The 27599-nt window shown below is 56.3% G+C and overlaps 2 protein-coding genes across 3 annotated transcripts; both read right to left on the bottom strand.

Moving 5' to 3' along the window:
- Positions 1 to 5220: 5220 nt before the first annotated feature.
- On the bottom strand, positions 5221 to 13778 carry DNAJC5G (DnaJ heat shock protein family (Hsp40) member C5 gamma). 2 transcript variants are annotated; one of them, XM_081001215.1, is made up of 6 exons: positions 13637 to 13778; positions 11250 to 11368; positions 9736 to 9949; positions 7758 to 7911; positions 7026 to 7117; positions 5221 to 5988 (listed from the first exon to the last, which is right to left on the bottom strand). In XM_081001215.1, the coding sequence occupies exons 2-5, from the start codon at positions 11360 to 11362 to the stop codon at positions 7029 to 7031; spliced, it is 570 nt and encodes a 189-aa protein (XP_080857341.1). In that variant the 5' UTR covers positions 11363 to 11368; positions 13637 to 13778; the 3' UTR covers positions 5221 to 5988; positions 7026 to 7028. The 2 variants fall into 2 exon arrangements, with proteins under 2 accessions (XP_080857341.1, XP_080857342.1); XM_081001216.1 differs by lacking the exon at positions 13637 to 13778.
- Positions 13779 to 16629: 2851 nt separating this feature from the next.
- Positions 16630 to 26932, bottom strand: LOC308474568 (uridine-cytidine kinase-like 1). Its single transcript, XM_081001044.1, has 15 exons — positions 26855 to 26932; positions 26503 to 26696; positions 25786 to 25892; positions 25517 to 25687; positions 23969 to 24040; positions 23617 to 23806; positions 22311 to 22372; positions 21921 to 21937; positions 20106 to 20204; positions 19218 to 19311; positions 18903 to 18965; positions 18547 to 18669; positions 18346 to 18453; positions 17794 to 17950; positions 16630 to 17310 (listed from the first exon to the last, which is right to left on the bottom strand). Exons 1-15 carry the CDS (start codon positions 26899 to 26901, stop codon positions 17234 to 17236), a joined length of 1581 nt encoding a protein of 526 aa, XP_080857170.1. The 5' UTR covers positions 26902 to 26932; the 3' UTR covers positions 16630 to 17233.
- Between the last annotated feature and the right edge of the window lie 667 nt (positions 26933 to 27599).

Here is a 27599-nt window from a genome sequence, read left to right on the forward strand (position 1 = left end):
TAATGATCGCTGGCTAGCGTGATCCTCTGTGAGCTAGGATCTGGAAGCAGCTCTGACAATATGCATGGCCAAAATATAGTTTGTGGAGGAAGTTCGTGTAGTACCACTGAGTTATTTTAAAAGTTCCGTGAAAAGGGAGATCTTGCATTTCCGTCTGAGGGCAGGGACATGGAGCCAGGTTCCAGCAAACTCTTTTGGAGGGAATTGGAAAGGGACCAGCATGGAGAAGTCCCTGTTCTTGTGCCTTGTGAGAGGAAGTGCGCAACTGGAAAGTCCAGCAAGATCTCCTCCTCCTCCTCCTCTGTTACCAGGGAGGTGCCAGGCAGCCTCGGGGGGGGGGGCGGCACAGTCCCTGCATGGAGCATACCATCCCTAGACGGAGCAGTCATGAGGAGATCTCTTTCTTTGTTACATCTGAAACAAAGGAGGCTGTGACTGTTTTGAACTGGGGCCTGAATGCAGTGGGGGGGGGGCTGGATATGGACGAGTAAATTGAATCTCTGTAAAGTGGAGACTCTGTGGGTGAGGTGTTGGAGAGTTTACCAGTTCTAAAAAGGGTTGCGCCCCCTCAGAGGGAACAGGAAGTAGTTTAGGGGTGGGTGCCCTGGGAACATCCCCAGTGAGAAGGGCTGAGGAGCAACAGCTTGGTATCCCAGGTATGCCCTTTCCTGTCTAGGAAATGCCACGATTCCCACGTTGGTAACCTCATGGCTGGACTACTGCAATGCCTGCAGTGTGGGGCTTCCCTTAGGGCTGGTCTGGAAGCTGCATCAGATGCAAAATGTGGCAGTCAGGTTATCATTATTAATAATAATTAAATTCATATGCCCCCCTTCATCTGAAGATTACAGAGCTGTTCACAACAGGTTGCTGAGTGGAGCACCTGGGCTTGCAGGTATCCCTGAGGGATATCCCTGCTGAGGGAACCGACACTGGCTGTCCATCAGCCCATGGACAAAGTCATGCTGCCAACATACATATCAAGTGCTGAACTTTCTGAAAGTCAGAGCTATTCAGTAGTGAATCAGTCTCCCTCGGGAAGTTGTGGACTCTCCTTCCTTGGAGGTTCCTAAACAGAGGTTAGCTGTCCACCTGCTTTAGCTGAGATTCCTGCATTGCTGGGGGTAGGACTGGATGACCCCTGGGGTTCCTTCCAACTCTACAATTATATGATTCTATGAACTTGGGACAAAGTTTCCTGAAGGACTGCCTGCCCCTTTGTAGATCATGTGGGGAAATGTCACTCCTGGCATGGCCGGACTGTGTCCTGAAAATGGGCATTTCCCACGATTGCTCCTGCATTATGGAACGCCCTTTCCCCCACTGCAGGTAAAGCACCCTCTGCCAGTCACTTTGGGCATCTTGTGGAGGCAGGGATTTAACCCCCCCCCGGCAGCTTCCCCTGACCCATAAGATTGGGCCCCTGTTATTAAGAGGTTGTTTGTTCTTCTCTTTTTTATCATATTTCCCCCTGATTTCATATATGCATATTGGGACACCTTTTAATATTGAGTTTAGAAATGCTTTAAAGAAGAAGAAGAAGAAGAGTTTGGATTTGATATCCCGCCTTTCACTCCCTTTCAGGAGTCTCAAAGCGGCTAACATTCTCCTTTCCCTTCCTCCCCCACAACAAACACTCTGTGAGGTGAGTGGGGCTGAGAGACTTCAGAGAAGTGTGACTGGCCCAAGGTCACCCAGCAGCTGCATGTGGAGGAGCGGAGACGCGAACCCGGTTTCCCAGATTACAAGACTACCGCTCTTAACCACTACACCACGCTGGCTCTCGCGTCAGAGGCAGAAGCAAAGACGCGTCAGAGGTGTGGTGCAAGGGGTGCCCCCTGCCAAGATCTTGTGGGTCTGATCAGAGCAAGTCTTTTGCAGTGCAACGTTTTGCCATGTGATCTGTCCCTGTCATGAACCCTCTAGCTTCTCTTCTGTGCCCCCCCCTTTCTGCTTCCACCCATAATGCTCAACAAGCCCCCCCTCCCATGACAGGGCTTTTGCGGCAGGCCCAGAGAGGGAGGGATGGATGGACGGACAGACAGACAGACAGACAGACAGACAGACGGAGAGGCCTCTTAAAGCCACTTCCACAAATTTAACAATGTGCTCAGCATTGTGTTGTGTGTGTATCCTCTCCAATTGGATTCTTGCCTCTCCACCTCCCCATAAATAACATCATGAAAGTCATGCTGCCATCCTGCAAATAGGGAATATTTGGGCTCCCTCTTCACTGACCTGGGGGGATTTGGGCTGCTTCTCCTCCAAGTCAAGCCCCATCGTGAAAGAATTGGGCGCGCCGAGGGTCCTTCTTTTCCAGGCATCATGAAACCAGCTCAACTGCTATGCCAGCCTCGGTTTAAGTTGGAAAATGCTGTGCTTTTATACCTCTCCCTGCCCCCCCCCCACTTGCCTTTTCTCTCCCTCTTTGTCTTGCGCTCCTTAAGGCTGACTTGAAACTGGACCCCTGGAAGCCAGCCCCACTCACTCCTCAAACTGCTCAGCTACACCATAATAGTCTCAAGGTGGGGGGAGGCAAAGGCGGGGGGCTGATCTCTCCACAGCCACCAGCGTCAGCAATGAATAAAGCATTTCCCAAGTTCTGCATTTGGGTACGATGAATCCGACGCGCAAATGAGGGATGAGCGACACCTGCCTTGGCAGCAGAGCTTGCGAGGAGGAGCCCAAGGTCTCCAGCCGACCGCAGGCTAAGCGTGAGTCAGTGCTGTGATGCGGCAGCTCAGTCAGCGGCTGGGATTCCAGGCTGCCTCAACAGCACCCTGGGCTCAGGCTGATGCTCATCTGAACGAGCAGCTCAGTGGGCCCAGATCCAGAATGAATAACCAAAGGCGGGAAGGATAAAAACAACAACACATAGATGTGGAGAATGAAGATCACCCCACACTTTGCTAAAGCTAACGGTTGCGTTCCATGTGATTCCTGCATTGCAGGGGGTTGGACTAGATGACCCTGGGGTCCCCTTCCAGCTCTACAGTTCCCTGAGTCTAGGCCATGCAACTGATTGTCCTGTTCTGTGAGCTGCAGCCAAGGAGCGTCACCGCCCTGAACCTCAGGGGAGAATCATGTCAATATGTAAGAAATAACTAAGCCTGCCTTTGCCATCCTGGCACCCTCCAGATTTTTTGAATTAAAACTCCCAGGAGGCCCTGCATCTCCCTGGGGTTGATGGGGCTGTGATCCAAAACATCTGGAAGGGAAAGCCATTGCAGACACGGCAGGAGGCGCCTCCCACAGACTGAGGCCATCGACTCTCCCGGGTGCTGGGCAGAAAGGGGTCTTTTCCCAGCTTGGCTGCCCGAGACCCTTTGATCCAGGGGGTCGTCTGCATGGGAAGCCTCACCCTGGAGCAATAGGATTCCTCCCATGTCTGGATCCCAACACTGAGATTTATCACCAGCTAAACATTGTGATACATTGGTATATGACAATGTCTGAAGGATGGAGCCATGGAGAGGTATTAGCTGCCTTCAGTTTTCCCGGCATCGTGACTCCTGCCAGTGCCTGCTCTTTGGGACTTGCTTGCTGCATCAGGCGGGAAGAGCTAAGAGGGGCTGCAGAAATTGAGAGCAGCTCTGGCTGCCTTCAGTTTCTCCCACAGTGATTTTTGCATAGCACACAGACACCATGATTTGCGATATGTTACCAGGTCTGAAAGTATGAAACTGGTATCATGACAGGAGCTTCAAACTGGTTTGGGATGATGTATCAATATATCATCCAGTCCTAATAAGAGTGCAAGATGAGTCCTGGTGGACCGGGACACCGGAGGCCACTCTAGCCCAGCCTCCTGTACTCACAGTGGCTGACCAGAAGCCTTTAAGGAGAAACCCGCAAGCAGAATCCATGCAGAAGAGCAACTCTTCCCTCCTGAGGTTTCCAGCCCCTGTGGGAGGGAGTTCCACAGGTTAACTGCATGTAGACGGACTTTCTTTAATCCTTCCGCAACTCGGCTTCATTGGGTGCCCACGAGTTCCTACTGTTATGATAATTTTTCTCCTACCATTTTTTCCACGCTGCACAGAATTTTATAAACTGCGACTGTGTCACCTCTTCCTCACCTTTTCTCTAAGGTAAAAAGTCCCAAACGCTGCAAACTTTCCGCACAAGATATCCAGCGGCAAAACACAATGGATCCCAGTCAGTGTAGAGCAAGAAACATTGAGGAGGGCTGGGATTCTGCGTGTGTGAATGAGCGAAAGGCAGCCCCAAGGCGACACTGCAGGCTATTACTCTGGGGGTCCCTGCGCTTTCTGGACCCTCAGGAAAGGCCGCTCCCTCCCCCACAAGAGGAGGGCTTGTGGCCAGCAAGGGGGGGGGGCTCTTTGTAATTCCCCCAACTGCCGGGGGGGGCTCTCGTCCGCCCAGACAGCAGCTGGAGGACCTCTCCCCACAACCAGGCCAGAGACGCTGGAAATTAAATACTGTGCATTTATGTATTATTATTTTTAATAAAAAAGTATGGACGCAGGGAAGGGTGGCCAGGGCAAGAGGCCTCTCCCTGGTCCAGGGAACGGCCTGCAGGCCGCTGTCACCACCAGCGACACCCTTGGGTGGCCACCAAGGCCATCCGGACGCGAACCCTAACCCTGACAAGGCGCCCGCTCAGCATTGCTGCCGGGCCTGCGGAGAATTCGAGGGCCGTCCTCGCTTCTCCTCATTAAATCAAGGCTCCAAAAATACTTAACGGGCCGAATGCTCAGCCTTGGCAAGGACAGGGCTGCCAAGCCTCCCCCCTGGCCTCCCCATGTTCCTGCCCCACAGGTGCCTCCCCTCTCCACCCCACTCCCACCCAGGCCCTCCTTGGATGGATGGATGGGGGGGAAACAGCTGGATTTGGCAGGCTGGGAGAGAGGCACCCCCAGGCGGCAGTTGCTGCCCTGCAACCCCGTCTGTCCCCAGCCTCCTGCGGAAGTGAGATCCATTGTTTGACTCTGTGGAAAAGGAGTTCCTTCTCTCTCTCCTGGATCTTCCATCTTCCTGGGCATCTTGAGGAGCACTGCGCTCTGAGGGAGGACTTCCTGACGGCCACAGCTCCCTCAGGAGGCCACAGGCTGTCCTTCCTTGGAGGTTTTCAAGCAGAGATCCGTCGGCGATGCTTCAGCAGGGATTCCTGCGTTGGGGGGGGGGGCTTCAGTGACCCTGGGGGGTCCCCTTCAGCGAGATGCCCCAGAGGCGGACTGACAGCAGAGAAACAGCAGCTTCTTCCTTCAGAAACATTTAATTGTGTCCGTAAACCCTAGAGAAGTTCCTTGTCACAGTGTGGAGAGAGGGGCCCTGCCCGAGAGGGGGCTGCCCCACAGCAGGGCCAGGGAGGGAGCTGGGGGGGACCAGGCTCCCTCCGCACAGTGATTGAATCCACCCAGAGCATCTGCAGCTCAGGGCAGAGGGGGAGGGAGCCCCCCAACCCACCAGCCAGGGAGGGGGGCAGGGACTCGCTTGCATTGGCCCCACAAATGCACTTTGGCACCGATGCACAGGGCAGAAGGGGGGCAGGGCTGGCAAGCCCCACAACCCCCCTGCTTCGACAGGGAACCCCCAGCCGTGCCCCCAGGGGCTGCCTGGCCTTGGGGAGCAGGAGCCTTTGGCCAAGGAGAGAGCCGGGGGTCAGAAAGCGTCCGGAAAGAGCGGGTGGGCTGGCAGCGGGCAACGTCTTCTGCCAGCCCTAAACTGGAGGGGGGCCACCTCTCTGGTCCCGCCAGCTCCCTGCGAGGCTGGAAGTTGCTCTCCTCCTGCTCCTGCTCCTCCGCTGTGCCCTCAGCCGGTTCCCTGAGAAGACTCCCAATGACGGTGGGGGGGTCAGCCAGGCGTGTGGTCCCCCTGCCTTTGGCAAGGACCCCCGGGGTGGGGGGTGGGGGTCTCTCTGCCCCAGAGTGCAGCGGCAGGCCTGACTCAGCCATGTGGGCCTGGGGGTGGTCTCTGGAATGGCTGCAGAAGAGGGGGGGCTGTGCTCTGACCGTCGGCTGAACTCTGCAGGGAAGAGAGAAGAGGGGGGTGAGAGATGGGGGGGGCCTGGCAGAAGGACTGGAGGAGCAGCTTGGATCTCAGAACCTGCAGGGAGCCTGGAGGCTGGATCAGGCCCAAGGGGACCCCCCGATTCCCCATTGGGAAGCCCCAAAGCAGTATCCGGGTGCAAGAGAGACTCTCCTCTCCTGCAGTTTCCAGTAACTGGTGGCACAAGTGTCGCTTCCTCCGACCGAGGAGGCCGAGCCAGAGAAGAGCCATCCTGGCCAGGAGCCCCCAAAGCCAAGCGTCACCCCGAGTCCTCTCCTCTGCAAGCAAAGGAGGGGGAGCAGGAGAGAGAGAGCCCGGGGTGCCCTCTGATGCTCGCAGCCATGGCTGGCATACCCCATAGAGCCTGCGAACCCCCAAGGGCACCCTCAGGACCTGAGCAGGGCCTTGTCTGGCACAGCACCCCCTGCCAAGCAGCAGGCGAGAGACCAGCCCCTCCCCAGCAGCCCCCCAAACCCTCCTGGTGGGGGAGGAAGGGGCTGCAAGCAACTCGTCTTCATTGGAGGTTGGGTGGCCATCTGCTCGGGGTTCTTTAGCTGAGATTCCTGCACTGCAGGACTTTGGGGGTCCCTACGAAACTATGGAGCCCCTGCTGCAGATTGCCAACTGACCCACCCAGTTTGGCTGCGTCATTCGCCTGGATCTGTGCCAGGCATGCCAACCATGTGAGCTGGGCATTAAATGGCCAACTGAGACCCACCGACCAGCCTTTTGCTCGGCAGGGGCTTCTCCTCGTCTCCCCACCCACCCCCTCAAAGCTGCTTCAAAGGCTTCAGCCCTCGGAGCCAGGCGAAGACTCTTTCTGTGTGGGGTGTTTCTGCCCACAAGTCCTGGGAAGTAGCAGCTCCCGCAGGGATTGCAGGAAAAGCCACCTTCGGCTGTGGTTGTCGCCATTGCAGGGGGCTGGAATGGATGACCCTTGGGGTCCCTTTCCCACGCGAAGAGCCTCCCCCTGCCACTGCCCCCCCCCCGACAAGGGCGCCCGCTCTGCTTACGGGTCAGGGCTTGTGCTGCCGCTGTGTCTCATCTGTGGTGTGCAAGGAGGTGCTGGCTGTGGGCTGCATACGGATGGCATCTCCGCCGCCTGCTGGGAAGGAAAGAAGCACAGCTGCCGTCAAGAGACCCCCAAAGGCTGGCCCAGGAGCAGGCAATTCCCCCTCCAGGCCCTTGGCAGAGATGCAGACCCCACAGACTCTGCTCCATAAAATAAAGCCACTCTGGTTGGTTCCCAACAGAACACCAAGAACAATAATAAAAAAGCAGTAATATCAAACATTAAAACAGGGCTGCCTTCAGATGTCTTCTAAAAGTCAGATAGTTGTTTTTCTCTTTGACATCTGATGGGAGGGTGTTCCACGGGGCAAGTGCCACCACCAAGAAGGCCCTCTGCCTGGTTCCCTGTAACTTGGCTTCTTGCAGGGAGGGAACTGCCAGAAGGCCCTCCGCGCTGGACCTCAGTGTCCGGGCTGAATGATGGGGTGGAGACGCTCCTTCAGGTCTACTGGGCTGAGGCTGTTTAGGGCTTTCAAGGTCAGCACCAACTTTGAATTGTGCTCGGAAAACGTACTGGGAGCGAATGTAGGTCCTTCAGGACTGGTGTTATATGGTCTCGGCGGCTGCTCCCAGTCACCAGTGTAGCTGCCGCATTCTGGATTAGTTGTAGCTTCAAAGGGTCAGCACCCAAAGATAGCAAAAAAGAAAGCCCGCCCCCTCCTTCAAAGTCATACCTTCGTTCTCAGCACGGATCTGGGCTTCCAGGTCTTCGGGGTTGACATACTTGTAGGGCTCCTCCTCCTCTGGGGGGCGGCACTTCCCACAGCAGAAGCAACAGCAGCAGCAGCAGCAGCAACAGGTGATCAAACTGCAGCACACCATCAGGGGCTGCGGAGAGGGGCAGAGCGGCCGGTCAGGAGCACAGGGCAACCAGAACTTGCCCCGTGGTTTATTACGAAACAGAATGGCATCGATACAGCTGGCACAACCAGAATACAGCAGTACCTCGGGTTAAGAACTTAATTAGTTCTGGAGGTCCATTCTTAACCTGAAACCGTTCTTAACCTGGGGTACCACTTTAGCTAATGGGGCCTCCTGCTGCCACCGCACGATTTCTGTTCTCATCCTGAAGCAAAGTTCTTAACCTGAGGTACTCTTTCTGGGTTAGCGGAGTCTGTAATCTGAAGTGTCTGTAACCTGAAGCATCTGTAACCCGAGGTACCACTGTATATAATCTATATCCCTCAGTGAACTTTCTGGACCCTGGCACAGACCCTTATTGTGAAAGTGTCCCGGACAGCTCCCACTCCCTGATTCCCTAACCTCAGAAGGTGGTGGATTCTCTTTCCATATTAGGAAAGAAACGATAAAGCAAAGGGAAACTGAGGATGAGATTGTGAGGCCAGCGATGATTCACTGGGCATCAGATTTCAGGTACAATATAGAACTTTCAGCATGGGAAAAACTGGAAAAACGTGATAATTTTTTCAGCATGTTACACAATTAGGGAAAACATTCAAAAAATGATGCACATGACACCCAGTAAAAATGATATCTGATACCCAAAAAACTCACCAAAATGTATAAAAGAGGATCAAATTTCTGTTGGATATGTTCAGATACAGAGAGCTGTTTAATTCACATGTGGCAGCAATGCAAATTCGCAAAAAAATGGGAAATAGTAGTCAAACCTCGGTTTTCAAACATCTTGGATGCCGAACATTTTGGAAGCCGAACACTGGAAACCCGGAAGTGAATGCTTCTGTTTTCGAACGCACCTTGGAAGTCGAACGGCTTCTGAGGCGCGTTTCTCCATTTTTTCAATGGATTTTGTTGCCAGCCCTTTGATCCTCGGTTTACGAATGTTTCGGAACTCGAATGGACTTCCGGAACGGATTACAGCGGTACCTTGGGTTACATACGCTTCAGGTTACAGACTCCGCTAACCCAGAAATAATACCTCAGGTAAAGAACTTTCCTTCAGGATAAGAACAAAAATCGTGTTCTGGCGGCGCAGCGGCAGCAGGAGGCCCCATTAGCTAAAGTGGTGCTTCAGGTTAAGAACAGTCCTCTGGAACAAATTAAGTACTTAACCCGAGGTACCACTATACGTTCAAACTCTGAGGTTCCACTGTATCTGACAAGTTTAAAAAGATGCTTAAGTACACATCCCCCCCCCCCAAAAAAAAACCAGAAGCATTCCTGTTAGCAATAGTAGGTCAGGAAATATCAGACAAAGTTCAAAACCTATTTCAATACTTGCGTATAGAAGCCACAAAAATACTGTATGCAAAAATGTGGGAAGAGAAAGCCTTCCTGACAAAGAACCAATGGCTGTTTAAGCTAAAAGAATATGTTGAACTAGCAGGTATGATGGCCAAAATATGAAATATAGATTGAAAGATAGTAACAAGCAAGTGGGAACAATTGCAAGGGCGTTTAAAACGAAGTGGCATTAAGATTAATCCTAGTAGCAGAGATGAATCTGTGATCAGAAGAAGGCCAGTGGGCATAAGGCTAATGGCAAGCACAAATTCATAACAAACACATGTTGTAACTCCAGCAAAAGCTCCTAAACCTCTGGCTGGTGTGTGTGGGAAGACATGGGGGGATGACACCCCCATACGCGTCCTCTGTCACTCACACGCACTTGGCTGCATCTCTCAGGGGTGGGGGGCGTTTGGTCCCCGCCCCCAGAGGACAGCCACCCACCTTGAACCACCATTTCGACATGAGGAAGTAGTATTTGACGCTCTCCTCCCCGAACTGCTCCGAGACGTAGAGCCCCATGGAGCCGTACTCGTCGTAGATCCGCCGCTTGTTCTCGTCGCTGAGGGTGGTGTTGGCGTTGTTGATCTCCTTGAACTTCTCCGCGGCTTCGGGATTCTCCGGGTTCTTGTCCGGGTGGTACTTCAAAGCCAGTTTCCTGAAAGGGGAAGGCAGCAGGGTTGGGGGCAAGCGGAGCCCAAGGGGAAATCAAAAGCATTAACGGATTCAAAATCCATTCAAAGAAAGGGAATTCTGACTCCACGCCAGGAATAACTTTCTGACATGAAGAGCCGTGTGATCGTGGAACAGGCTCTGAGGTCAGATGGCCCTCTGTCCTGGATGCTTTGGCCGAGATTCCTGCCTTGCAGGGGGTTGAACTAGATGCCCCTACCCTGGGGGGGGGGGTCCCTTCCAACTCCACAATTCTAGAATTCTAATACAAAGCTTCACAAGGTTGCAGAAACTCGGAAGCATGGAGAGAAATGGCTAGAGAAAACCTGGATTTCCAAATCTAAGGGGCAGGAAGAAGCCCATCTCTGAGATCCGCCTCGCCTCTCCGGGCTGGAAAGGAGCAGCCAGGCTGCCTTGAACTCGGAGCAAATGCGCTCAGGGGGGTGGAGGGAGAAGAGACACAATGCCCAGGGGGACAGAAGGCTTCCAGGTCAAGGAAACCCGGATGCTGAGGCCAATGGACGCCCCACACAAATTAAGCACCCAGAGGGCAGAAGACGCCCCCTTCAGTTTCTGAGATGTCACCAGACGCCTGCCCAAGGCCCCCACTCTGCACATGCACAAAGGCTGAGGATGTTTGCCTTTTTTGAAGAAAAGGGAGCTGGGAAATGGAAGGCCTCATCCTGTGCTCCCAATGACTGGGATGTTTGCACCGATGTGACCAGGAAACAAGGGGGCAGATGAAGGAAGGGGCAGGTGCTGGCAAGGGCTGAGCCCCCCCTGGGGGTGGGGGGGGCAAGAGGAAGCTGCATGCCGCCCTCCTGCCCCACAAGTCTCTGCTGCCTCCTCTAGGATTGGGAATTCTCCTTATTTAAGCCAGATGACGTACAAATGTACGAAGAGCCCACTGGGTCAGGGCATGGGGGGGGTGTCCATTTATTCCAGCACCCTCACAGTGGCCACCCACTGGGAGACCCACAAGCAGGACCTGCTTGCAACTCTACGGTTCCCCCACACCTGGTATTCAGGGGTAGACTGCCCCTGGGCATGGAGGTTCTGCTAGCCTATCCATGTGGAGAGCCCTGCCGCTGGGTTGGGTCAAAGGGGGACCATCTAGACCCCAGTTAGCCTGTTCTCAAAGCCGCCACCCAGACGCCCTACTGGGAATCCTGCCAGCAAAAATGGTTGGGGAAGAACCCAGATGTGGTTGGGGGCAGGAGGAGAGCAGAGTGGGAGCAGCCCCTGCAAGCCCACCTCCGGGCAGAGGGCAGAGGAGAGAAGCCCACCTGTACGCCTTCTTGATGTCCTCAGAGGAAGCCCCTTTCTCCAGGCCCAGGATGCAGTACAAACTCTCTCCGGCCCGTGACATCTTCCGCTGCGGCCGACCGGCGTCCGCCATCTTGCTCTAGATTGAGTAGCACAAAAGAACTGGGTCAGGGATTGCGAGGGGCTGGACTAGATGGCCCTCGGGGGTCCCTTCTGACTCTACAAGCGAGGGGCTGGGTGTGGCCCCAGGTCTCAGGAGACCCCTGGCCAAGGCCAAACAAGCTCCAGAGATCACACTGGGGTGGGAGGCAGTGGGACCCAAGTGACCTCAACAAACAGCATCACCTCACTCTGGGTGGGGTGTGAGGAAGAGACCCTAACCCCCCCCCCCAGGATGCATGCCCAGCCAGGTCTCCCTCCAACTCTCAAGAGTGGGGGGGTTCCTGCCCACTCCCCCCAAAAGAGCAGACCTCAGGCCCAGTCTGGGGTGAGGCATGAGGACAGACAGACAGAAAGCTGGCAAATGCCCTCTGCCTGGCACAGCCTTGGTGGCTCTGGAAAGGGACCCTGGCATGGAAAAGGGGCTGGGCAGGGTCGGGTGGGGCACCCAGCCAGCAGATCAAACACTCCTCCATTACAGGAGGATAAAAAAGGGAGTGTGGTGGTATAAGATGATAAGCTTGAGATGGTAAAATCAAGAACAGCTCAGTTGGTCGAGCATCGGACTCTTGATCTAAGGGTCACGGGTTCGAGCCCCACATAGGGTGAAAAAACACCTGCGCTGGGGGACAGGGTGGGCTAGATGACCCTTGGGATCCCTCCCAGCTCTATGAATCTATGAAAAAGGAACTGAGAAACCATTCTGTGCTTACATGTGCCTTTGTAATAATATGCAACTTCCAACCCCTGTTGGAGTATTTTCTGGCAGTGTAGTGGTTAGAGAATTGGGCTGGGGAGGAGTGACTAGGCCCCAGGGCCCAACTCAGCCGCAAAGCTCCCTGGGGGGCTGGTCTCCTCTCTCCCAGTCTTGCCCACCTCACAGGGCTCTCGTGAAGACTGACCACGCCCCCCACCTTGAGCTCCTTGGAGGAAAAGGCGGAAGAGAAGTGCCATAAACACAGACGACACATGCGGAAAACCTTTCTTAAGAGGTTTTAAAGTGTGGGTGGAGGGGGAGGAGAAGGGCAGCTCCCCATGCCAAGCCCCACAAGATGCTGATGGGCCCCAGGGGGTGGAAGGCAAAGGCAAAGGCTGAGCCACCCAGATGGACACCAGCTGCCCCCAGCCTGGCAACTGCCTGTTACAGGAACTCTAAGGTCTTATATATGTAAATTAAATGTTCGTAAATGTACAAGGCAAACACATACACAAGTATATAAATCATGTGTCTGAAATAGTACAGGAGAGCAATTCTGGAGCCATTCTGACTCTCCCAAATAGACCACAAGTATTTCTCTGCAAGGAGGAAGGAAATGGGGAAAGCTTTCTGATTGTCTTTGGACTTTGGGCGTGCACCTCTCTGCAAATACAGTCCGGCAAGAATCTGTGAAGCTGAGCACACTCTCCGTATAGTTTCAGGAACTAAGTATTGACTGTCTCCAAGGAATGGCCAGGCTACCCAGAAAAGGCAGCCAAGTAAGACATGATCAGACAGGCAGGAGAGAAGCAACACACTCCAATTTCCATAGCTGTCAACTTTCCCCTTTTCTTGCGAGGAATCCTATTCGGAATAAGGGAATTTCCCTTGAAAAAAGGGAAATGTTGACAGCTATGCCAATTTCTGCTGGGGACCCCCGCTTTCTGTGACGTATGCATGCTGTTTTGGGGGGTGGTCTTGAGCTACAAAGAAGAGCTTGCACACCAATGTTCGGGGTTCCTCTCTTCCCTCCCTCCCCGTTGCAGCAGTTAATAAAGATCAGGCTTCCGAGCTGCTTTGCTTCTCAAGATTCCCCGCTTGGCCTCTGCTATTTTCCTCCTCCCGATAGGGAACCCCCATCAGGACTCCATGGGGGCTCTTGTGCCCCCCATAGGGGGAAAGGAGCCATTCCCCCCCCCTTCTCTCCCGCCCCTCTGGCCCCGCCAGGCTAAGCCCGCCTGATCTGGCTTTGCGAGGCCGAAGGGCTGAGCCGGATTAGCCCGAAACGAGGCCACGGGGGGGGGGAGGGGAGAGAGGACCCCCCACCCCCACCCCACCCCCTCCCTCCCCCCCCCCCCAGGCCGCCCTCCACGCGGGAGGGAGGGAGAGACCCCTCTTCCCCGGCTGCCCCCTCCACCCCCCCGCCCGCCCGGGGGGGAAATCTCTCGGCCCCGGGAAGCCCCCGCGTGACGCAATGCCCGGGGCGTGACGTCAGGAGGGAGGCGCGCGAGGCGGGGCCCGGGGTCCCCCCCGCCCCCCCCCCGGGCTCACCCGGCGGGTCTCCGCGGCCTCCGCTTCTTCCTCTTCTTCTTCTTCTTCTTCTTCCTCCGCTTCCCGGTCGGCGAGCGAGCGAGCGAGCAGGACCAGGCGGCGGCACTGCGCAGGCACGGAAGCAGCTGAGGGAGCAGGCGCACTAGGGCGGGACTTCGCAGTCCTCCGAAGAGAGAGCGGCCCGCCTTCCGCGCTTCCGGCTTCCTTCTTCCCGGCGCCGGATGCCAAGGGGAGGAGCCGGAGGGTGCTGCGCGGCTGCCATTGGTCGGGAGAGAGAGAGAGACGCCCGAGCGACGGGTGAGCAGCCGAGGAAAGAGGAGGAGGAGGGAGGAGGAAGAAGAAGAAGAGCTCGCTGGATTTAGGGGAAGGGAAAGGGCAGGTCTCCTTTTCCCAGAAAACTCTGGAGTCATGAAATTGATGCACTGATTTTGTATTTTGGTTTACGCAAATTCTTGGTAAGCTAAGAAATTCACAACCAGGCATCACTAACTCGAAGATTTGGCTACTTTAGGCGAAAACAGACAAAAGTTGAAATACTAAAAGGGATTAAAAGTACCTCATCTTCCTAAGCAGCTGGATGGGCATAGCCAAGCAAAAGTTTTTAGCAGGTGCCAAAGAAAATACAGTGAAGATGCAGGGGACTCCAGAGTTCTTACAAATGCAGTATTATGGGGCAGCTGCAGCCCACTCCAAGGGGGGAATCCAGGAAAGCCAAAGACTGAGAGATTCAGGGCAAAAAGAAGGAACTATGGAACTCCCTCCCACAAGCGGCAGTAATAACCAGCAACCTCAGAGAGGGGTGGGCTTCACTGGAGATGTTTAAGCAGAGGCTGGAAGGACACCTGTCTGAGATTCTTTAGCTGTGATTCTTGCATTGCAAGGGGTTGGCGTAGATGACCTTCGGGGGACCCTTCCAACCCTACAGTAACTAGGAGTGAACCCAAGGCAGACAATTGTTACACTATTTGTTCTGTTTTTGCTATACGTCAGCAGAACAGAAATAGAACATAGACACCCCACTCCTTAAAAATAGGGTTCAACTAAGTTCGTGGAAACGATATATTTTAGATGATTAGGATAAAGTATTTTCTGTATTTTATATTGTGATTTTGTGTTGTTAACCACCCTAAGATCTATGGGTACAGGAAGTCAAACAGCCTAGTTCTCGAATGTTTTTGCTCCCAAATGTTGCAATCCCAAAAGTGTGTTCTGGTTTGTGAACGTTCTTTTGGAAGCCTAACATCCGACGCGGCTTCCAATTGGCTGCAGGAGCTTCCTGCAGCCAATTGAAAGCCGCATTTTGGTTTCTGAATGTTTTGGAAGTCGAACGGACTTCTGGGACAGATTCCATTCAACTTTCAAGATACGACTGTATAATAAAGCAATTTCTCAATGCCTTAGATTGTGAGTATACAAATCCCAGGAATTAATGTTGGGTCTTTCCTTCCCCTCCAATCTATTATAGTTTTCCTTTTGTATCAGTATGATTGATGTTTTTTGCACTATGTCTTTTTAAAAATTGAGCACCTTGAACTGGGCCTTGAAATGAAACTGGTTCTGAGAGCTCTGCAGGGAACCCCAGGCAGGAATCTTCAGAGTTGTCTTCAAGGGCAGCCCCAACACACTGAAATAGTCGCCTGGAGGTTTCCCTCCGCCATCGCCGGACATTCACTTCCACCCATTTGCCCAACCCTTCTTTACTGCGGGGGGGGGGGGGAGCCTGAGGTTACTGGACTCCCATCAGACCACCTGCTCAGTACTCGGGGGCAGTGGGAGTCTAGCACCACCAGGGGGTCTTCCTGACTTCAATGGGGCGCCTGGTTCTTTTTTAGGACTGCATCATCCACGTCCTTCACCAGAAAAGCTCTTCTCTTCCATCAGGCTGGAGGCTGACCTTCCTTATAATAAAAGGTATTTTCCCATTGCAGGTATTGGTACACAGGTGTCTGCCCATAAACCTGTGTGCAATCAACTAGTGCACAGCTGCATATATGAACATACCAGTGTACTGGAAGAAGCAAAGTTGATGAGTTTCGAAGCACTAATTCTTCAACATCAACTTCGCTGGACTGGTCATGTTGTGCGGATGCCTGATGATCGTCTTCCAAAGCAACTACTCTATTCTGAACTTAAAAATGGAAATCATAATGCTGGTGGTCAACAAAAGAGGTTTGAAGACTCTCTCAAGGCAAATCTTTAAAAAATGTAGTATAAACACCAACAATTGGGAAACACTGGCCTACGAGCGCTCCAATTGGAGAACAGCCTTGACCAAAGGTGTCATGGGCTTTGAAGATGCTCAAACTCAGGACGCAAGGGAGAAAGGTGCTAAGAGGAAGAAGGCACACTTGGCAATCCCTCACCGTGGTCAACTCCTGCCTGGAAACCAATGTCCCCACTGTGGAAGGACGTGTGGATCCAGAATTGGCCTCCACAGTCACTTACGGACTCCTTGTTAAAACCGTGTTTATGGAAGACTATCTTACTCGGCTACGAGGGATCGCCAAAGAAGTGATTATCTAAATAATATAATCCATACCCAGAAATGGAGGGAGAAAGCTAGAAAGTCCTCTTGGCTCTTGAGGAGACCCTCCCCAGAGTCTGAAGGGGATTTCAGTGAGGGCAGAGAAGCGTCCAGCCAGTCCCAGAGCCTCAGTTTGAGTTGTGGATAATTTTGGAACTCTATATCCTTGGGAGAGAGCGGCAGAGAGAGCATTTAAAGGGTGCTCCCCCCCCTTGTCCGATTTTCACACTTGTATTATTATATGGTATCACATAATACTACACAGGAGTCGCCTGTTTTATTATATGGTCTTCTAAATGGGAAGACTGCCATTCAAACTGAGAGTGACACCTTGAACACGCTGTGCTGAAGGAAGTGACCCCTTTGCCATCTGCCCAGCCGGGGCAAATCTGAACAAGCCCAGAGCCCCCACCCCCCAGTGTGTTCCCCTCTGCAGACCCTCCTTCCCCCAACTGAAAAAGGGGAGAAGCAGGGGCCACTCTTGGTCTTTATTATCACGTACAAAAGCAAAGAAGGCAGATCCGTACAGTACTTGGAGGAGGTGGTCCAGGAAGGCAGGCAGGCTGGCCGGCTGGCCTTAGGCGAAGGACAGGGGTGGGAGAGGAGGGACCCCCCCCAGGCCTCTGGAGTGCAGGTCCACCTGCCTGGGGAGGCATGAGAAAGGGAGGGGGGCGGCTGGCGCCATGGCCCGCTGGCTCCGAGGGCAAGAGGCGGCCAGGGATGTTTCCTGCACAGCCCGGCTGGCCCTGAGCCCCGGCAGCACAGGGGGAGTCATGGGGGGGTGTCCCGAGGACAGGATGTAGCAGGGGGGTCCCTTCGAGCTGGGAGCGTCCCTGCCGAGGAGTGCAGCGGACCTCACTGCAGCCACTTTAGCCCCGGATGGGCCAGCAGCCAGAGCGCTGGCGAGGAAGAAAGGACCCCAATAAATATGGAGATGGAGGGCAGTGGCGGCGGCAGCACTCTCCCCTCCCCGGGAGAAAGGCATGCAGTCACAGCAGCGCCCACAAGGTCTGGCGGCGCAGGGGGTCCAGCTCCCTCCACACCCCCCAGCCCTGTCGAAAAGCGAGGCCAGCTCAGCAGTCCATGCAGTCTCCCTCGTACCAGGAGGGCAGGGCGCTGTCGGTGCCAAAGTATCTGTCGCCGAAGTTCCCTGAGGAAAGGCAAGCCGCAGGGGTCACAGAGGCAGGCAAGGGAGGAGAACAGAGCCTGCTGGATCAGGCCCAAGGGGGCATCGAGCAGCCTCTTGTTCTCACCAAACACCCCCAAAGAACTCAGGAATCTAGACAGACTTCCTCTAGATGTGGAGGTTCCATGAGAACTAAGAAAAGTCTGCTGGGACCAGCCAGTAGCCCATCTAGGCCAACATCCTGTTCTTACAGCAGCCGACCAGACGCCCATTATGGGAGCAAACCAGGAAGCAGGATCCGAGCACAAGAGTTCTCTCCCCTCCCAGCCCACAAGGGAACTGGCAACACCGCCCATCGGGGAACCGGAAAACTCCCTCCCAGGGCAGCAGCTTCTTTCTCTGACAGGGAACAGAGCCCCCCACCTTGAGCTGGTTCTGCCCCTCCACGGGAAGTGGGGGCCTCTCAGGAGCAGGTGAAGCCCCCCCCCCAGCAGAGCTCTTGCTCACCAATGCCTGGAATGATGTGGAACTCCTCGCTGACCCTCTTGTCCACGGCTGTGGTGATGATGCGCACCCGGGGGAAGGCGTAGGCGACCGAGTGGACCCCCATCTCGGCCATCAGCAGGGAGAGCAGGAAGATCCGGTCCTCCTGGACGTCGTGGTCCTGAGGCAGAGAGACACAGAGTTGAAAGGGACCCCCAGGGGTCCTCTAGACTTGCCACCTCCAGTGCACAGATGGCAAACATCACTTGGAGGGCAGTGCCAGCAGCCAAGCAGGCCCCAAACTGCGTCTGGCACACACTGCTTTCCACAGGCACACCTCCAAACTCCCTCCTGCATGGCAGGGGGCTGGACTAGATGACTCAAGGGGACCCCTGCCAACTCTGATTCTCTGCTGGCAATCATAACCCTCTTCCGGTCGCCTGCCTGCCCTCCCCCAAAAACACAGGCAAACAAGGCCTGCTTGTTCCTGGGCCCTGAGCAGCCCCACGCAGGGGTCCCAGCCCCACAAGCTCCCCCCTGCCCCCCACTCCTCTTCGCCAAGGTCTCCCCACACACCAGCAGCACTCGGATGGCCATCATGGCTGCTGCCCCCGTGGAGACCGTGCTGTCCATCAGGATGACGTAGTCCTCGCTGATCTCCTTGGGGAGCCGGAGGTAGTGCAGCTGCAAGAGGAGGGGGGGAAGGGGGCGCAGGTCAGTCTTAGCCGTGGGGAGAGGCGGCCCCTGCCCTCCCGCCAGCCCTCTCCCCTTCGCTACCTCTGGCTCCCCCGTGTTGTGGTTGGTCTGGATGAGGATCTTGCCCAGGCGAATGTCCTTGCAGACGGCCGTCAGAGCCTGCTCCATCGTCTCTCCCGCCCGCAGGATGGAGACGCCTGTGATCTGGGAGAGGAGGAAGCAGAGGAACTCGTCTCTGGCGGCCCTCAGCACCCGGGACAGGATCGCCCCTGCCCTACGTCCAATGGGGAGAAGCCCACAGCTCGGCAGCGCAAGGGCTGGGCCAAAGACCCAGCAGCAGCAGCTCCTGTGGAAAGGCCCTGCGCATTGGCTGCCAGCCAGAGTCATCTCCCACCCAGCGGAGCCTGAGACCCTTCCGTGCACGGAGCGTGACTCACCCGCTGCCGATGGAACCGCTTTCCCTCGTAGACTGTCCCCTGCGGCGTCTCGACCGTCACCGGCTGCAAAAGGCCACGGAAGACAAGGGTAGGCAGGAGGCAGGAGAGCCCGGCAGGCTCTTGGGCGTTGCCCACGAGGGGGAGCTGCCAACCGCCAACCAGCCAGCCAGCCATCGCGCTCACCCTGGGAGTGGCTGTGCCACCTCCGGGGGCTCCTGTGGCATGCTGAATCCCAGAACTGGAAGTGGATGGGTCCCGACAGGGCCATTTAGTCCACTCCTGCCATGCAACAAAGGGAGCAGGAGGCGCACACACCTTGAGGGGCAGGAAGGAGAGGGCATGCTCAATCAGCAGGCGCATGAGGCGCTTGGAGTAGAAGATGAACTCGTCCCGGGTGGTCTCCTTGTTCCTGGGTGGGGAAGCAGAGGCAGGGGAGAAGGCAGGATTGGCACAGCGTCAGAATCGGAGAACTATAAGGGACCCCCAAGGGTCCTCTAGTCCAGCCCCCCACAATGCTAAGAGTGGCAGCTGAAGCTTCCCTAAAAAGTGCCCATCTTGCGGGAGGATCTGCAGCCAAATCGCAAGTTGCATGGCGGCTAGATAGTCCCAGACAGGGGTCTCTATGGGGGCATCTCCTCTAAACCTTTCTGGCAGGAAGGGGAACCATAGAAACCATCTCCACTTCTTCCTGTCACCACACGCCCTTTTTCCTACCTGTGATGGGGAAGGACGTTTCTTTGCTCTCCTCCAGAAAGCAATCTCCAGTTTGATCTGGATATTTGTGGCGTCTAAGGATTACTGCCTGCCTGATTTTCGTCACTGTAACTGTTGAATCCTGGCAAGACTATGATGTGAGTAAACTTTGTACAGTATTTTCTTACTTAGTCTGAGTGACTCTTTTTTGTTAAGAGGGAGAAGATAACCGAAGTCTGCCTAAAGCATCCTTGGATATCATCGTTGTTCTAAAAACTTATGCAAGTGTGTCCTAATAGTTTTCAGAGGCGGATAGATAGCGATTTTCAATTCTACTGAAATAGGTATTTGTGTTCTCACAAGTGAAAGGATCATTACTAGATAAAAGATCCTCTCCTACTCATCCACCCCACACACCCAACCTCTGCTTCAAAACCTCCATCAAAGGAGGAAGCGCCGATTCCCCTGCCCCCCAACCCAGCCCTCTCAGACCTTGCCACCCCCCAGTACCTGATGATGGTGTGCATCCCGCGGACCTGGGGTGTGCTGTCCAGGACACTGAGGGTCTTTGGCAAGGGCTGTCCCTGGTGGGCCGAGGCCAAGGCTGCTCTGTGCAGGAGGAGGAGGAGAAGTTGAGAGCTCCCCAGCAAGGGGTCGGCTGGCCGGCTACAGGACAGGGCCAGCTGCTCCCCATGCAGTTCCGCCTCGCCTGGCTCACATCCCTCAATGCCCTGACCCGGGGGGAAAGTGGGGCCACCCCACTGCGCCTCAAAGAAACCCCCCCTTACTGTTCCCACTCTAGGGAGTTCTTGGATAATCCCCCTGCCACTGGAAGTCCAAATTCCCAGCCCCTCCACCCCGGGCCAGCGCTAGAATTTCTCCAGGCGCATTTTGCACCTGGCTATTGGCCGCTTGCAACCAAGTGAAGATGGCCAGGCACCAGGAGGCCACCTGACATCACCACTGCCTGGAGGCGCCTGCCTGGGGAATCTTGGGTCTGGACTGTTTTCACACTCTAGCAACACATCCTGCAGAATTCTACCAGCTATATTTTATCAGCACAATGAGAATGAATTTCAGGAACCAAAGACATATTGAAAAATACAACTTTCAAGCCGCCTGGTCCCCAAATGGCAACTGGACATTCAGTTTTGGCAACTGCAACCTTCGTTTACGGAGCCTTTTGGCGCCAAGCAGGCAAAGGGGGCTGCCCTCGTCTCCCAGCAGGGAGGGGGCTCCTTGCCACATGCACTACTCTGCCAGAGGGTGGAGGCTCCTGCCTGCCCCCCATCCCTGGGGTCCTCGCCCAGAGGAGTCAGGCGCACTTTGTCCCTCTTCCTCTCCACCAGCTCCGCTCTGCCCTGCCCCTCCTCTCCCCACACTCCGCCCCACTCAAAACCGAGCACAAGACACAGGGGAGGGGCGGGAGGCGCAGCGGGGAAGAGCCAAAGGAGACCAAGTGTCCTCACATATGCCAGCGCAGCTTCCTCTGGTGAAGACGCCCAGGGCCAGCAGGGAGGGAAGGAAGAGAGACAGACAGACAGACAGACAGACAGGGTGTTAGGGAGGAGGGCAACGAGGGCAGCGGCTTCCTGCCAGGTGCAGGGGGGTGGCAGGAGGGGGAGAGGAGGAGGAGGAGTGCCCCACAGGACCCAGGCAGGCGAGGGGGCAGCCTACATCTCCCCCTGCACCCCACTGAAGGAAGGCCCAGAGCAGCTCCTCCCCCTCTCTCCCCCCTCCAGCAGCCAGGAAGGACAAGGCAAGGCAGGGGAGAACGTTGCTCTGGTGGTTGCAGGTCGCTTTGGGTTGCCTTGGGCGAGATAAAGCGACTAAGAAATTTAGCCAACAAACAGATAATCGTACGTAGAATCTAGTCCAGTCCCCTGCAATGCAGGGTCCACACAGATGCTGCCACCCAGCAAGCAGGGTTCAAAAAGCAGGGAGGGGGGTTGGTGAAGCAGAAGCGCCCCAAAGAGGGCTGGAGCTCCCCCAGGAATGCAGAGGGGAAGCCTATCAGCAGCCCCACCAAAGACAAGCAGGCGGAGGGAACTTGCCAGAGGTGGCAGCCCAAGCCAGCATGCTCCCCAAGGGAACCAGCCAGAAAGGCCTGGCAGCACAACGCAGCCCCAGTAAGTGGTGGGTCTAGTCCCCTCCCCAGACAACCTGCACCCCCTCCTTGCCTTCTCCCCCCCCCAGCTGCAGGGCCCAGCCCCCCCCCTGCTCCCTCGCTGGCTGGCTTGCTGAGTGGCTGGGAAAGCACCAGGAAGGGGGTTTTTTGGGGGGGGGGAGGGTCCAAGCTCTGCTCCTTCAGGGCCGCCGTCATACCTGACCGTGATTTCGCGCTGAGCGGTGGCAGGAGTGGCCCACAGCGGGAGGCAGCAGAGTCATTACAGGGGGGGGGCGGGGGGAGGTGGAGAGAAACACAGAACAGCCGTCACTGCACACCCCCAGCTCTGCCCCCACAGGCTTCCCACCTCCCAACCCCAGGCCCTGTCACTGGGGGGCAGCCCAGCGCGGGACTGAGCCTCGTTCAGGGATCACCTGCCCAGGGCCGGGGCCAGGCTGAGACCAGGACAGACCGAGGTGCCAAGAAGCGGGTGATGAGAAGAAGGAAGAGTGACCGCACGGGGTTGTGGACCACCCTGCAGCAGTGGAGACAGGTCCCCACGCCCACCCCATGCTGCCCCAAAGGCCCCCCCCCACCGACCTCCTCACCTTCTCCAGCTGGCTGTGCACATGCTGGACAATCAGATCCAGAGCCACAAAGTTCTCCCCACCTGGAGAAACAGCAAAGGGGGAGGAGAGGAGCCCATCAGAAAGACTTGGGCGCACTTGCTCCAACAGGGCAGGGAGGGCAGAGTTGGCGCTCTGGCACTTCCTCCTCTGGGAAGCCAAATGCCGGGAGATCCAAGGCAGATAAAAGAAAAGGACTCCTTCACACAGGGCAGAGTTAAACTATGGAACTCCCTTCCACATGAGGCAGCGATGGCCACCAACCTGAAGAGCTTTAAAAGAGGAGAGGCCCTGGGCACCAGCTCAGACCACGCTTCCAAGTGTTGTGAAGCAATGGATAAACAGCTAAAGGTCCATCTCTTGAGGGGAGAGAGGTCGACTCCTTTGCCCACGTGGCATCTTGGCCAGGCCCCTTCTCCTTCCCGGGATACCAGGACATCTTGAGTTCCTGCTTCCACAATCCCAAGATGCTTTGCAGACGGGCTCCTAAATATTCTGAAATGCCTACAGGGACTTACTGACCCCTGCTGGCTGCACCAGAGGGTCCTGCCCAGTACATGAACCGGTTCTATTTGGCTCAGAGATTAGCTCAATCCTTGGTGAAGCTCCCAGAGATTTTTCAGGCCTCCTATGATTGTGGAGGGGAGAAATGGTTTTGTAAAGTATTGCGGTACCCAACTGGCAGATACTTTATAGAATGCAGTTGAGAGCTCTCTCCTGTACAGCGGGCCAGGGGCTCATCGCGCCCGGCATTCTGTTCTCCCAGGGGCCAGACATAGGCCTTTGAGATGCCCACACACAGGAGGTGAGAGTGACTGCCCCCCCAACAGGATCTCCAGCCAAGGTGTATTCAGGGGCAGGGGGCCTCTGTTCCACAGCCAACCCATCTAGGTGCCAAGGAGAGCCTGGCCTGCCCCCCATGCCTTTGCCTGATCCTCATTTAGAGCCCCCCAGTTGGAGGCCTCAACATGCCTTGCAGAAACCTAGCAGAGGTTTAATGCCGAATTCCACCTTCATGGTTTGAGTGGTGGCAGCTGCAAACTGGGATTGGTGACTCCCGTGCAAAGAACTAAGAGCAGGAAGGAGTGCAGCAGCCAGCCTGAACGCAGAGGGAGCGGGGTCCAAGGGAGAAGAGGGGGTTGCCCCCCCCACTCGGGGGGTCCAAGGGAGAAAGATCCTGCCCACCCAGCCTCTCCCCCCTTTCCAGAGGGATCTCCCAGCGTCCCCCAACGCCCTCTGGGGACACAGGGAACAAAGCCGCCTCCTGCGCAGACCCAGTGGGCCTCACCTCGCGGCACCACAATGTCCGCCGCCTGCATGGTGGGCTCAATGTACTGCTCAAAGGCCGGCTTCACAAACTTGCTGTACTGCTTGATGACGCCGGCCACTTCTCGCCCACGCTCCATGATGTCCCTCTTCAGGCGCCGCACCAGCCGAATGTCCGAGTCGGTGTCCACAAACACCTTCATGTCCAGGAGCTGCAGGAGTCGCGAGGAAGAGGGTGGGAGGCTCAGGCCTCTGTGGGGAGGCCTCCCCCTCTGGCCAGCCCAAATGTGGGTCCTGGGGAGGCAGCCTCCTGCATGTTTGGGAAACAGGGCCTGTAAGGTAGCCCCTGCCTGGAACACCCCCTCTTTCCATACCTGTAGGAGCTCCTTATTGGCAAAGGCCAGGATCCCTTCAAACACAATCACATTGGCCCCATAGATGGTTTTCTGCAGAGAGAGGAGGAAGGATGTATCAGACTACCTGGGGAGCACCCAGCACCCATACGAACCTCAGAAGAACCTGCTGGATCAGGCCAAATGGGGTCCCACTGACTGCAGCATCCGGTTCTCACAGTGGCTCAACAGCTGCCTGAGGGAAACCCCCAAGCAGCACACGGCCCTCCTGTGGTTTCCATTGAGAAGCACGGCTGCCTCCATCTTGGCTAGTAGCCATGGATAGCCCTCCCCTCCGTGAATTTGTCCCACCCTCTTTTCAAGCCACCCAGGAGATGGTCTCCTGGTCTCCTGGCCTCTTCCAGGCTGGACGGCAACCTCTCCCTCCCAAGAGAGCCCAGACTCAGTCCCACCAGCCTGCCTCCTGGGCCTTGCCGTCCCACGTACATCTGGGTCCCAAAGGGGCAAAGAGCCCCCACAGGAAAGCCGCACATGGGAGTGTGCACATTCCCTCACCCCTACAGACACAGACACAAAAAGAGTTGGTGCACCATCCTTGGGGAGAGATTCAATGAAAGGGGTGGGCAGCCTCTGCTACTGATTTCAAAACAAAAGCGGTTCTACATCCTTGACAGATCTGTCCTCTGCTCTCAAACCCCCACCGCTCCTCCCACCCCCAGAAGATGTCCCTACAACACCAACAGACAAGGCCTGTTCTGCGTTCTCTTCCGGGATCTCAGGGTGCTGGTGCTCATAAAAGAGCATTAACCCTCCCGCTGAGCACTCAATAATATACTGTCCATCCCACCAAAAAAGCAACATTCTGCAGACCAGAATCTCCTCTTCTACCAGTTTAACACACACACCTCCAGCTCCAGCCAGGATCTACAGACACCCACACTCCTTTGGGAAGGACCACAATGAACTATAATTCAGGACAGTCACTTTGATTTTATCATCATATTTTGACTTGAGTCATATGCCACCTTGGAAGGATTTGTATCCTCAAAGGCAGAAAATAAACAAATTACCATAGATCAGTGAAAGGAGAGAAGGGCAATGCCAGGATGAGGATCACACATAGAGGAGTCTTCCCAGAGGCCGCAGCCCAGAAGAAGAGCTCCCTTCCTCACCCCAAGTGGGCTTCAGAAGCAACACAAAGTCTGGGAATTCAGAGCTGGGCCCAAGCAGGGGGACACGGCTGTAAGGGACCAGAGCAGCAGGAAGACAGCAGCACACCTTGGCAGCGCCTCGGGGACACCACCCACCCGCAGAGCGGTCTTTTGGTTCAAAACAGCCCTGTGCAGAAATGCGGCTTCTGCTCCCTGCTTCCCCTCACAAACTGACTTCAGATTCAGGTAAACGCAAGCAAACTGTGCCACTCCTTGCAGCTGCGGAATACAACGCAGGTCCCTTTGTGGCTTCCGCCCAGCCTCACGGAGGACGGCTCCTTTGGGCCTTGAGGGAATGACGCAGCAAAGACTGAGGGAGGAGGCCTCAGTTCCCTCTTCCCAGTCTCGCCCCACATACCCACTCCTTGCTCCGGCTGTGCGTGGTGAAGTCGTAGACGGGCACTTTGACACTTTTGCCCTCCTTGAGCTTCCGTAAGACGCTGATCAGCAGGTCAAAGTCAAAGGCATCGGGGTGGTCAAAGTTGTACTCGTTGCAGGCAGCCAGCTGCTGCTGGTCCTTGTTCAGCACCTGGGAGAGCGCAGGGGGAGGGAGGGGCGGATCAGAGAGGCAGAGGGGACCCCCCCCATCAGATCTGGGCTTGGAGCTGGGCAGGAGACCCCACCCACCTTGTAGAAGCTGTCCATGGAGAGCAGCACCACCCAAGGCACATCCAGGGCTTCGATGATCTTGTTGGCCACCGTGGTCTTGCCCGAGGCACTTCCACCACACAAGCCTGAGAGAGAGGGAGGCCCATGAGATACCGGGACCCTTCAGCCGAGGGGCCCAGCTGCAGAGGGCAAGCCAAGAGGCTCCGCCACCGAGGCAAGGTCCTGGCCAGCCTTGAAGGGGGAAATGATCCAAGGCCAGCTCTTCCGCGGCACAAGGCAAGGGGGAGAGAGCTGCACCCACAGAATCACAGAACTGTAGTGTTAGAAGGACCCCCAAGGGTCATCTAGCCCAACCCTCTGCAATGCAGGCGTCACCTTTCCCACCCAAGGAAAGGGCACTCTGAAGTCATCTCTGCCCCTCTGACTGCCAGGAAGCAATCGGGTGACTCAGCAGGCAAGAGAGAACCAAGGGAGGAGGGAGACCCCCGGAAAGAGCTGCCCCCTCCCCCTGCAGGCAAATGCAGGAAGCGCTGGGTGGGGTCCCCCATCCCTCCAGCCTCTCCCCCGCCTGCCCCGGGCCGCAGCCCCCCCCCCGCCTCCTTGTCCTCAGGCGGCCCCCGCGACAGACGGCGCCCCCAAGCCCAGCAGGTGCTGCAGTTGCGAGGGCTTGGCAGCCCCTCCTGCCGTCTCCGCGGGCGCCTGGGTCCCTCCCTCCCGCCGCCCCCCCCCGCTCACCGATGACGAAGGCCTCCTTGAAGGGGGTGCCGGTCTCGTTGTACCAGGGCGGGCGGCCGGCCGTGTAGATGGTGCGCTTGCTGGTCCGCAGCAGCGGCGGCTCCGTCTTGGACTGGCTCGTGGTCCGTTTCCGCGGCGAGAGCGCCGGCGTCAGCGGCGGGCGGCACCCCAGGCTGTCCAGGGCGGGGGCTCCGCTGCGCCGGGAAGGAGAAGGCCGCCTCTGAGCACGGGCAGAGCGCCCTGGGCCCCGCCGCCCTCCCCTCGCCCGCCTCACCTGCTGCCTCGCCGCCCTCCGCCCGCCCCTCGCCCGCCTCACCTGCCGCCCGCCCCGCCCGCCCCTCGCCCGCCTCACCTGCTGCCTCGCCGCCCTCCCGCCCGAGCCGCCTCCTCAGCCGCCATCTTGGCCGCCTCGCGCCGCTCTTCCAGCGCCGGCAGCCGCAAAGCCTGCCGGGAGGCGCGCAGGGCGACGTAGCGGACGTCATCGGCGGCGCCCGCTCTGCCTCCCTCCGCGAAACTACCATTCCCGTCAGGCACCGCGCGCACGGAGGGAACAGAGGCGAGAAAGGGGAGAGCAGCCCTCGCGCGGTCCGAATGGGGCAATTCCGGGCTCCCGTCGGGGGATCCGATTCCGACCGTGTCCTTGTCGGGGCTGGGGGGGGGGAGTGTGGCCTAATGGTTAGAGTGCCGGACTACAGTCTGGGGGAGATCAGGGTTCGAATCGCCCCACTCGGCCGTTATTGATATTCTCTTATTGATTTAATTTGTATGCCGCCCTTCCCTCGAAGATCCCAGGGCGACTCACAACAGAAAAGCTCCTGGGCCCGTCCTCTCTCTCAGCCTGACCGCCCTTTGCAGGAGGATCCCTTTGGGAGGATCAAATGAGGGCGAGGATCTGGGAGATCAGGGTTCGAATCCCCCCTCACTGAGAGAGAGACCAGGCCATTGAAACTGGGCAGGCGGGCTATTACTTTTGTTGGTTATCATGGAATGCATGCTATACCGCGAGGGCGGCATAGAAAATTAATAATAATAATAATTCTTCACAGGGCTGTTGTAGGGATTAATTGAGGAGAGGGGGAACCGTGTGACCACCTCCA

Source organism: Podarcis pityusensis, assembly GCF_964106645.2.
Source record: "Podarcis pityusensis genome assembly, chromosome: 3".
Classification (NCBI taxonomy): Eukaryota; Metazoa; Chordata; class Lepidosauria; order Squamata; family Lacertidae; genus Podarcis; species Podarcis pityusensis.

Coding starts and splice junctions, on each gene's coding strand:
- DNAJC5G (XM_081001215.1), bottom strand. CDS start 11,362: ATGGCGGACGCCGGTCGGCCGCAGCGGAAGATGTCACGGGCCGGAGAG. Junction 9,950..11,249: donor GACATCAAGAAGGCGTACAG/GTGGGCTTCTCT, acceptor TTCCCCTTTCAG/GAAACTGGCTTTGAAGTACC. Junction 7,912..9,735: donor TGTCGAAATGGTGGTTCAAG/GTGGGTGGCTGT, acceptor CCCTCTCCGCAG/CCCCTGATGGTGTGCTGCAG.
- LOC308474568 (XM_081001044.1), bottom strand. CDS start 26,901: ATGGCGGCTGAGGAGGCGGCTCGGGCGGGAGGGCGGCGAGGCAGCAG. Junction 25,688..25,785: donor CCATGGACAGCTTCTACAAG/GTGGGTGGGGTC, acceptor GCGCTCTCCCAG/GTGCTGAACAAGGACCAGCA. Junction 22,373..23,616: donor GGACATTGTGGTGCCGCGAG/GTGAGGCCCACT, acceptor CTGTTTCTCCAG/GTGGGGAGAACTTTGTGGCT.